Genomic DNA, 11,574 nt, shown 5'->3' with positions numbered 1-11,574 from the left:
ATGTAATGATAGTTGTTGAAAAAAGGTCATAGAGGAAACAGATATTACCACTGGGACTTTTTTGATGGCATCTGGCTCCTACTATTTTTCCATATAAACTTATATGAATCTCAGTAGTATTCTACTGCTGTGTGCACTAATACCCACCATAAAAAAAGTACAATTACAAAAACAAATGATAAAAATCATAATCCTACTCCCTGAAACACATTTATCACAGTCTGTACTGTAGTTAGTTCCTAACTAGATGGAGATAAACTGCAAAGTGGCTTCCYAACATTTTTACATCTGTTCTCAGAACGATTAAAAACCTTCAGTTTTACCGTTCAGGAAACGTATGGCTTCGTTCTAAGAACTAATGGGAAACCAAAAATCRAAATAATTTTAGACCCAAGCCACCCCGTGTACCCGGACTTTGAACTACCCCCCTCTGAACGCAGGTATAGGGCACCCTCGGCAGGAAAAACAGAGCTAGACAATCAATTGTGCCAGGTGTGATATCCCTCCGAAATAGCTCGGGCTAATGTTCCTATCGACTCAGTAAGGCCAGCAGGCTAGTCTCTTTTTATTGGTATGTACTGTAACTGTTATGAAAGTTGTATTGTCAATTTGTTTTGTACTTAAATGCCACTTAAACGTGTACATGACACTGCAACAAAATTTCCCCATGGGGACAATGAAGTCAGTAAAGTAAAGCTAAACTTACATTCCCACAACTTCCAAGGAACCAAATGTGCTAGCTGGGTTACCTTGTCCAAACCGGCCTGTTTTATGGATCTCGAAGGCCCCTGTGTAGCCAAGCATCCTGCAGACCACGTCACCGTCCTTCTTGTCCCAGACGTCGTCACACACCGTTCCCCAGCGCCTCTCATGGAACACCTCCACTCTCCCCTCGTGAGGGCCTGATCCATTCACCAGTCTCACCAGTGTCTCGTCCACTGAAACATACACATGCACACGCACGCACACACACACACACACACAGCAGGAGAGCGAGACATGACTGGTGGTTAGACAAGGGATGCTGAAGGGTTCATAGACCACAGATAAGGTTGAGATGGCTTGACTCAGTGTATTAGTTTTGTGCATTCATTTTGTTTGTAGACATCTTTCACCACACGTTGGTTTAATCACCAAAACACAACATAATTACATCTTGTACATTTTTATCGCTTTGGTGCAATTTCCTCAAGTATGTTGTACATTTTCACAACTGTTAGTACAAAACTCAAAACAGATAATCAAAAAGCACTTGTTTCAAAACTTTAAGCACATTTTCAATTGATTAAGTATAACACACAAAATCATACAGTCACTTTTTCACCAAACTTAATCAGTGTTTCATCTAGAAATACATGTTTCACATTGCAATACATGTTCATATAAAGTAATTGCCTTTCACAATGCAATTCTCACATTACTTTTGATATGATTCTTTTATCTTTTGTTAAAGAGTACTATTACTTGTACTATTACTTAACCCAATTGCTCTTAATTGATGATCACCTAACCGTTTGGTAAACCTGTAGATTTAACATGCCAACTGGCTTGTCTAGTACAGATTATGAGAACTACATCATGAAAATGTATGTCTGTAAATTAGAAACATAAATATGATATACTGTATACTCAAAAGTACTGCTATGATGATGACTAATATGATTTAAATTCACAGTATATTGAAAAAAATATCTGATTTTGACAAGTTCAGAGATGTACTGTATGTAACTAATCAAATTCAAGTGCATTGGTTGTGTACACAGATTAGCAAATGTTACAGCAGGAAATGCAACCCCTATACAGTAAACATGTATCCAAAATTAAAACTGTACATTAAGAAGATATCATTATGTTGTATTTTGGTGATTAAACCAATGTATTCATTATATTTCACATTAAACTTATATTTGGTGAAAGATGTCTACAAACAAAATGAATGCACAATGAAAGGTTTTGAATGTAAGACTGGCTGTGTTACAAATGTTACCAGTTTGGAGTTTAGAAAATTCAACACATACTTGTGAACATAGTACCAAAGCAAAAAATAAATAAAACAGTAGTTCTTTTAACAACCAGTTAATCCAACAGAAGAAAATGTAAGATACATGATTCATAATTGTCCTTTGAATGTAGTATGCTACAGTACATTACACTGTTTTCACATTAAGTATTACACTAGCACTACCCATTAAAAATGACTAAACATCACATTTCCATAATTTCTATCCCATGTGTGATCAAAGGTGTGATCATTGAAGGCATCTTTCACAATGTAATCAAAAAAATAAATGAAAGAAAAACAATTTTTCTAACAGGCACTAATTTGAGCCTTGTCTTGATCATTTATCACTTTATCACKTGATCATTTATCACTTTTATTTATTTACTTTTCTGCTCTTTTGCACACCAGTATCTCTACTTGCACATGATCATCTGATGATTTATCACTCCAGTGTTAATCTGCTAAATTGTAATTATTCGATTTATTGCCTACCTCCTCATGCCTTTTGCACACATTGTATATAGATTCTCTTTTTTTCTACCATGTTATTGACTTGTTTATTGTTTACTACATGTGTAACTCTGTGTTGTTGTCTGTTCACACTGCTATGCTTTATCTTGGCCAGGTCGCAGTTGCAAATGAGAACTTGTTCTCAACTAGCCTACCTGGTTAAATAAAGGTKAAATAAAAAAATAAAATAAAATTTGGCCATAGGTTTTCATCAGAGTCGCAGAAAAATATCCTCATTGTTCATGCACCTGGGAAGAAAAACTTTTGGCATTGCGAATCTAAGCCTAACATAGGTCTGGATTGAAATCATTGTATGCCTCATCCATGGCCTGAAGGAGGGTGGTTCGCTGATGGGGATGGCAATAAATTGTAAAGTATTTTGTCTGTAATGTAATTTTGGTTATGTGTCGGACCTCAGTAAGACTAGCTGTCACCATTGACGTCAGCTAATGGGGATCCTAATATACATATACAAAAATATCATACGTACATCTTCCACCTGTATTGTAATCGTGTATTGTATTTTACAGTAATGCATTGTGGTGATTGTTGTGTTGTGCGTGAGCATACGTGACTGGATGGCCAGCACTACAGTATTGTACTTGCGTATGTATTGTARTGATCCTGTACGTGGTTCAGTTCATAAGAGCATGGCACTAGCTCATTTCCTATAATTCTAACAATTTTTACCATGGCTTGGTTTCATTTGAAGCATCTTTTTATACGTCTCTTGTTTGTATAAATTGCAAAGACATTGGCAACTTTGTATTTGTAGTCAACTTTGTTCTGAAGTTATCAGCGGTCACAGAGAGACGGATAAACCATGTGATTCTATGATTAGCGGAGATATTCTGAGGGCGAAAAAGCATTTAACGATGCGCATTTAATGATTTATTTAACTTTTATTTAACTAGGCAAATCAGTTAAGAACAAATTCTTATTTACAATGACGGCCTACCCCGGCCAAACCCTAACCCAGACGACGCTGGGCCAATTGTGCACTGCCCTACGGGACTCCTAATCACGGCCAGTTGTGATATAACCTGGAATCGAACCAGGGTCTGTAGTGACRCCTCTAGCACTGAGATGCAGTGTCTTAGACCGCTGCGCCACTCGGGAGCCCACTTAACAGTTCTACGAATGGTCTGAGCCAGGCGTTGGATGATGAGCATTTTCAAGTGCAACGTTAATAACGATGGTTTTGGGAATCATCTCAGAGATTTAATGCTCCTACGAAGGTTCTAACAATGAACTTAGTATTAAAATGCTTGTAGGAAACCGGGCCCAGCATGGTTATTGTCTTTAATTAGTGAACACATGCTTTTTTTCAATAAGTTTGTTTAAAGCATTGTTTGTCATTTTCATGTAGACTGATAAATCCATCCGATATGGAGCAACAAGCCAAACATCTTTAACTTTGTCAATTTTGTTATTTTTCCATTACTGTGAAAATAAAATAAAACAAAACAAAACCTCACTTTTTTGTTCAACGCAGGAGAAGGCGTTGAAAACGATTAGTACCTCTCATTGGAAAATGTACTCTGACTCAACTAGCCTTTATTTACCTTAATAAGAGATTAATAACGTCGGGCTCCAAATGGCTGAATATGAATCTGGAGGAAAGACTCGAGAAGAACACAGGAACATCTCAATAATGTGTTGCAGATGTTGAGCCTGAGCTCTGCTCTACTCTTGGCCTGAGACATGCCAAGAATCTGGCAGATTGAAAACGTGTCTGCTACAGACATGTAGCCGGAACTTTCATTTTGCCATTAGGGATTACTCTGATAACGGCTCAGGAAACTTCAATCTGTCTGGAGAAAAGCATATCCAAGTTATCTCTGATGGGGGTGTGATGAAGCTAGGCCAGACCCAGGGTCATACTGGCAGAGTAATTAACATAGCAAAGCGGACAATGGTCTGTCTACAGTAGGTAGCACGACTAACAAGGAGAAGTCCAAGCTCTTCTAAATGCCTAATCCAGCTCAAGAGCCTACAAGGCCAAACCAGAGATACACATACCTACTGTATTATCACTAAAATTAAACAGCCATACAGCTGTAGGTGTGTAACATGGTTCTTATGTATTAAATGTTTATGTATTTTTATTGGTTGGTTCAAGTCAGATGTCAATAAGGTGTTATGTCATTGGCTAAACTTGCAGATAGGAGGAGATTGCAAACATCAATTCTACCCAGTCTGAAATTGACATGCAAGCGGTAGGTCACTTTCTGAAATAGTGCATTCTATTTACGTATTAACAATGTGTACGAGTTCACTATGCACATTTCCTGAAATATATACAGTGCAGTCGGAAAGTATTCAGACCCCTTGACTCTTTCCACTTTGTTACGTTACAGCCTTATTCTAAAATGGACAAAATAAAAAAAATCCTCATCAATCTACACACGATACCCCATAATGACAAATGAAAACAGGGTTTTAGAAAACAGAAATACCTTATTCACATAAGTATTCAGACTCCTTGCTATGAGACTTGAAATTGAGCTCAGGTGCATCCTGTTTCCATTGATCATCTTTAAGGTGTTTCTACAACTTGATTGGAGTCCACCTGTGGTAAATTCAATTTATTGGACATGATTTGGAAAGGCACACACCTGTCTATATAAGGTCCCACAGTTGACAGTGCATGTCAGAGCAAAAACCAAACCATGCGGTCAAAGGAATTGTCCGTAGACCCCCGAGACAGGATTGTGACAAGGCACAGATCTGGGGAAGGGTACATTACTGCAGCATTGAAGGTCCCCAAGAACACAGTGGCCTCCATAATTCTTAAATGGAAGAAGTTTGGAACCACCAAGACTCTTCTCGGCCAAACTGAGAAATTGTTGGAGAAGGGCCTTGGTCAGGGAGGTGACCAAGAACCCGATGGTCACACTGACAGAGCTTCAGCGTTCCTTTGTGGAGATGGGAGGACCTTCCAGAAGGACAACCATCTCTGCAGCACTCCACCAACCAGGCCTTTATGGTAGAGTGGCCAGACGGAATCCACTCCTCAGTAAAAGGCACATGACAGCCCGCTTGGAGTTTGTCAAAAGGCACCTAAAGATGCTCAGACCATAAGAAACAAGATTCTCTGGTCTGATGAAACCAAGATAGAAACTGAATGCCAAGCATCACGTCTGGAGGAAACCTGGCACCATCCCTACGGTGAAGCATGGTGGTGGCAGCATCATGCTGTGGGGAGGTTTTTCAGCGGCAGGGACTGGGAGACTTCTTGTCAGGATCAATGGAAAGGTGAACAGAGCAAATTACAGAGAGATCCTTGATGCAAACCTGCTCAAGAGCGCTCARSACCTCAGACGTGGGGCGAAGGTTCACCTTCCAAAAGGACAACAACCTTCAGCACACAGCCAAAACAATGCAGGAGTGGCTTCAGGACAAGACTCTGAATGTCCTTGAGTGGCCCAGTCAGAACCCGGACCTGAAACCGATCGAACATCTCTGGAGAGAACTGAAAATAGCTGTGCAGCAACACTACCCATCCAACCTGATAGAGAGGATGTGCAGAGAAGAATGGGAGAAACTTCCCAAATACAGGTGTGCCAAGCTTGTAGCGTCATACCCAAGAAGACTTGAGACTGTAATCGCAGCCAAAGGTGCTTCAACAAAGTACTGAGTAAAGGGTCTGAATACTTACAGAAATGTCATATTTCAGTTTGTAAAATGTACTGGCAGCTTCATTAAATAGTACCTGCAAAACACCAGTCTCAACGTCAACAGCGGACAGTGAAGAGGCGACTCCGGGATGCTGGCCTTCTAGGCAGAGTTGCAAAGAAAACGCCATACCTCAGACTGGCCAATAAAAAKAAAAGATTAAGATGGGGAAAAGAACAGAGGAACTCTGCCTAGAAGGCCAGCATCACAGAGTCGCCTCTTCACTGTTGACGTTGAGACCGGTGTTTTGCGGGTACTATTTAATGAAGCTGCCAGTTGAGGACTTGTGAGGCGTCTGTTTCTCAAACTAGACACTCTAATGTACTTGTCCTCTTGCTCAGTTGTGCCCAATTCTATTCTGGAGAGAGCCAGTTTGCGCTGTTCTGTTCTGTGAGTAGTACACAGCATTGTACCAGATCTTCAGTTTCTTGGCAATTTTTTGGAAGGAATAGCCTTCATTTCTCAGAGCGAGAATAGACTGACGAGTTTCAGAAGAAAGTTCTTAGTTTCTGGCCATTTTGAGCCTGTAATCGAACCCACAAATGCTGACGCTCCAGATACTCAACTAGTCTAAAGAAGGACAGTTTTAATGCTTCTTTAATCAGAACAACAGTTTTCAGCTGTGCTAACATAATTGCAAAAGGGCTTTCTCCTGATCAATTATCCTTTTAAAATGTAAAACTTGGATTGGCTAACACAACATGCCATTGGAACACAGGAGTGATGGTTGCTGATAATGGGCCTCTGTACGCCTATGTAGACAATAGTCATTTACAACATTAACAATGTCTACACTGTATTTCTGATCAATTTGATGTTATTTTAATAGACAAAACATTTGCTTTTCTTTMAAAAACAAGGACATTTCTAAGTGACCCAAAACTTTTGAACGGTAGTGTATATTTATATTATATTTATAAAGATATATGGGGGATTGGAAATGATGCATTGATAGAAGATAAACTGTGCTGTAGCCTATTGCAGAATAAGGACAATTTAACAAACAATCTCCCATGTCGAGTTTGTCTACTTGGTCAAGCATTTACTCTATAAGTCATCTCTGATTGAGATCTGTATGTCTGAAAATAAAGACCTCAACATCTCTTGTTAAACCCTTCAGGCTTTCATTGAATACAGTTGAAGTCGTAAGTTTACATAAACTTAGGTTGGAGTCATTAAAACTCGTTTTTCAACCACAACAAATTTCTTGTTAACAAACTACAGTTTTGGCATGTCGGTTAGGACATCTACTTCTCGCATGACACAAGTAATTTTTCCAACAATTGTTGACAGASAGGTTAATTCCCTTATAATTCACTGTACCACAATTCCAGTGGGTCAGAAGTTTATATACACTAAATTGACTGTGCCTTTAAACAGCTTGGAAAATTCCAGAAAATGATGTCATGGATTTAGAAGCTTCTGATAGGCTAATTGACATCATTTTAGTCAATTGGAGGTGTACCTGTGGATGTATTTCAAGGCCTAGATTCAAACTCAGTGCCTCTTTGCTTGACATCATGGGGAAATCAAAAGAAATCAGCCAAGACCTCAGAAAAAAATTGTAGACCTCCACAAGTCTGGTTCATCCTTGGGAGCAATTTCCAAATGYTTGAAGGTACCACGTTCATCTGTACAAACAATAGTACACAAGTATAAACACCATGGGACCACGCAGCCGTCATACCGCTCAGGAAGGAGACGCATTCTGTCTCCTAGAGATGAATGTACTTTGGTGCAAAAAGTGCAAATAAATCCCAGAACAACAGCAAAGGACCTTGTGAAGATGCTGGAGGAAACAGGTACAAAAGTATATATATTCACAGTAAAACGAGTCCTATATCGACATAACCTGAAAGGCCACTCAGCAAGGAAGAAGCCACTGCTCCAAAACCGCAATAAAAAAAGCCAGACTACGGTTTGCAACTGCACATGGGGACAAATATCGTACTTTTTGGAGAAATGTCCTCTGATCTGATGAAATAAAAATAGAACTGTTTGGCCATAATGACCATCGTTATGTTTGGAGGAAAAAGGGGGTGCCTTGCAAGCCGAAGAACACCATCCCAACCGTGAGGCACGGGGGTGGCAGCATCATGTTGTGGGGGTGCTTTGCTGCAGGAGGGACTGGTGCACTTCACAAAATAGATGGCATTATGAGTAAGGAAAATTATGTGGATATATTGAGGCAACATCTCAAGACAGCAGTCAGGAAGTTAAAGCTTGATTGCAAATGGGTCATCCAAATGGACAATGACCCCAAGAATACTTCCAAAGTTGTGACAAAATGGCTGAAGAACAACAAAGTCAAGGTATTGGAGTGGCCATCACAAAGCCCTGAACTCAATCCTATAGAAAATGTGTGGGCAGAACTGAAAAAGCGTGTGCGAGCAAGGAGGCCTACAAACCTGACTCAGTTACACCAGCTCTGCCAGGAGCTCTCAACTTATTGGAGGAAGCGTGTGAAAGGCTACCCGAAACATTTGATCCAAGTTAAACAATTTAAAGGCAATGCTACCAAATACTAATTGAGTGTATGTAAACTTCTGACCCACTGGGAATGTGATGAAAGGAATAAAAGCTGAAATAAATCATTATCTCTACTATTATTCTGACATTTCACATTCTTAAATAAAGTGGTGATCCTAACTGACCTAAGACAGGGAATGTTTACCAGGATTAAGTGTCAGGAATTGTGAAAAACTGAGTTTAAATGTATTTGGCTAAGGTGTATGTAAACTTCCGACTTCAACTGTAAATGTGTTTATCAGTTTACTGGTTAGGCAAACACAATCTGTGTTCAACCCCTGGATGGGCCCCTGCCTATAGTCCTTAGGGGAGTTTCATATGCAAGACCTCACCTCCTAGAGATGGCTATCACAGGGACCAGTCTATGTGCTATCGTAACTGCTCTGACGTTATCTCCTCTCAGGTCACCTCCGCTGTATGTGTTTGTGCTGGACTGTTTTCTGCCTTGTACAAAGAGGGTTATGTGTGGGCAATGTCGTCATCCTCTTGTGTGTGTGTGTGTGTGTGTGTGTGTGTGTGTGTGTGTGTGTGTGTGTGTGTGTGTGTGTGTTTGCACGACCCCGAGACAGCAAGAGTCCCTTTCCCTCAGCACACACACAGTGGGAGGCTGATCTGAGGGGCCTCCTGTCCCCCATCATGTGAGATGAGAACAGATTTAGGAAGAATAGGAAGGAGAGGAAATGCTAGATCTAGCCAGGATGTCATATTACAGGTCCCCTGCACATAAAGCCCAATCCTGGAGACCTGGAACGAAATAACTTATGAAAAACATCTCAGCCAGGTATAGACCTACCTATCATGAGGACAGCATGAGGCTTGGTTTGGTCCAATCATTTTAGAAATTCAGACAGAAATGTGTTAACACTTTACTCTAGACATAATCATACATCCAACAGAAAACCTCTTTGCAGAGCCTGTTAAAGTCCAGCTAATTGATCGGACGACCGTGTAATGAAAGCCAGTACTTCCCCTTTTCTAGCACCATGCTGCTGACATCTCTCTACAGTTTCACAACTAAACTATTTGTTCTAGAAAAAGAGCCAATTGGTTAAGTCCTAAGGGAAAGAGCACTAAAAACCATGCTGTCAATACCTTATAAAAACAGACACATTGTCAAAAGTGCATTTGGAAGATTGGAAAACTGGCCCACTTTGAAATGCTGTATGTCATCAAAACAGCAATTTTAACTGGGTATTTTTCATCATTAAAATATACTCTGGGAAAAAAGATATCTAACTTGGTTTTGGCATGAAATGCATATAATCAGGGCATAAACAATAACAGAAGAAAAAGGACGTACAAAACTTCCACCAAACATTCTACACCTTCCTCCTTACTCTTAGAGGAGAGGAAGGGAGTGAACCTTGATCTTAGAGTAACAGTTTACAACATCTGGCAGGGAACCGATGTTTGGCCCTTTGCAACAACATTTCTGGACTAATGGACTAAGACCATGCTGTGTGTGTGTGCGTGCGCGCGCGTGCGTGCGTGCGTGCGTGCGTGCGTGTGTGTGTAGGCAGACACTTCAAATGTGGAGACTGAAGCTTGTGGCTGTCCTGTAAAAATGATCTGTCAAAGCCAAGCTTACTCCAGTTTCTTGGGACTCTTGGGATATCATATCAAAGTTTGGTACCCCCATTCTGAGAGGTGTGAAGGTGAAAGGCAATGCTATGGCAACAATTACCAAGCAAGCATTAAAGCACCTGACATTTTACAGCTTGTCAAGCTAGGGGCTTTAGGTCCAACTGCACCTCCAACCCTCAGCCCCAACCCTCAGCCCCAACCCTCACCCCCAACCCTCAGCCCCAACCCTCACCCCCAACTTTCAGCCACAACCCTCAGCCTTCTAGGATCATTAACAAAAATATATATTTTACCTTTACTTAACTAGGCAAGTCAGTTAAGAACAAATTCTTATTTACAATGACGGCCTACCGGGGAACAGTTGGTTAACTGCCTTGTTCAGGGGCAGAACGACAGATTTTTACCTTGTCAGCTCGGGGATTCAATCCAGCAACCTTTCAGTTACTGGCCCAATGCTCTAACCCCTAGGCTACCTGCCGCCCCCAAAAAAACATGGTTGTCAGTTGTGACATTGTAAACATCAAGCGAGATAGAGGACTTATGACCCAGGGGACTGGGGAGCGCAATCCCCAACTMAAAGAGCCCCACGGGTTCTGAGCTGTGACAGACCTTTGTCTCACTACGAGAACCTACACTTTGTGACACCACTGCTTCCCACCAACCATCAGCATTCCATGTACAAGTAGAGCAGAGATGTATGCCTGTTGTGATTCGGTCCATAAAATTGTCTATTTTTCTATTTGATCCTTTGGCATCCCTGTTTACAAGTGATGCGTGTGTGCCAGGTGAGAGCCTCCACCTACTCATGTAAATGAGTGATGAACTCACTAGACTGACACCAGCATGTGACGTCAGCTCTGGTGCTGAGTTTTAAAATGTTTTGTGATGGTACAAACTGCATTCTAAAGCCAAACAGAAAGATAGCAGGCCTCAAAAAAACCTCTGCACTCCTTCGCCCCCCTGAACAGCAGTAAACAATAAGTTTACTGCTTTAGTCAGTTAGGGTTAAATTCTGTAACCTACCTGTGTTTTACTACAACCTAATACAATAACCAATTTTACGATGCAGCAGTGTTACAGATATGTATGCAGATAACAATGGACCAACATCATTGAGAGGATGATGAACATCAGCAATCCCATAACTCTTCACTATTCACTGGTCTCACCTGTTTTTTCACCACGGTCACCTCGGTCTCCCTTCTCGCCTTTCAGTCCTCTGTCTCCTCCGTCACCTTGGAAAGGACAGACAGACAGACAGACAACAAAAC

At 40.8% G+C, this 11,574-nt stretch overlaps 1 protein-coding gene across 1 annotated transcript in view; it reads right to left on the bottom strand.

Moving 5' to 3' along the window:
* The window catches only part of LOC111954468 (scavenger receptor class A member 5), a 61,122-nt gene that overhangs the window by 6,070 nt on the left and 43,478 nt on the right, over positions 1 to 11,574 (bottom strand). The window contains exons 7-8 of the mRNA XM_023974241.2: positions 11,473 to 11,538; positions 750 to 938 (exon numbers count right to left, since the gene is read on the bottom strand). Coding sequence (XP_023830009.1) covers positions 750 to 938; positions 11,473 to 11,538 — 255 coding nt within the window. The remainder of the gene's footprint in view (positions 1 to 749; positions 939 to 11,472; positions 11,539 to 11,574) is intronic.

The sequence above is a fragment of the Salvelinus sp. IW2-2015 genome, linkage group LG28 (genome assembly GCF_002910315.2).
Source record: "Salvelinus sp. IW2-2015 linkage group LG28, ASM291031v2, whole genome shotgun sequence".
Taxonomy (NCBI): Eukaryota; Metazoa; Chordata; class Actinopteri; order Salmoniformes; family Salmonidae; genus Salvelinus; species Salvelinus sp. IW2-2015.
Note: the sequence above shows the minus strand (reverse complement) of the source record. Positions and strands in the feature narration are given on the sequence as shown.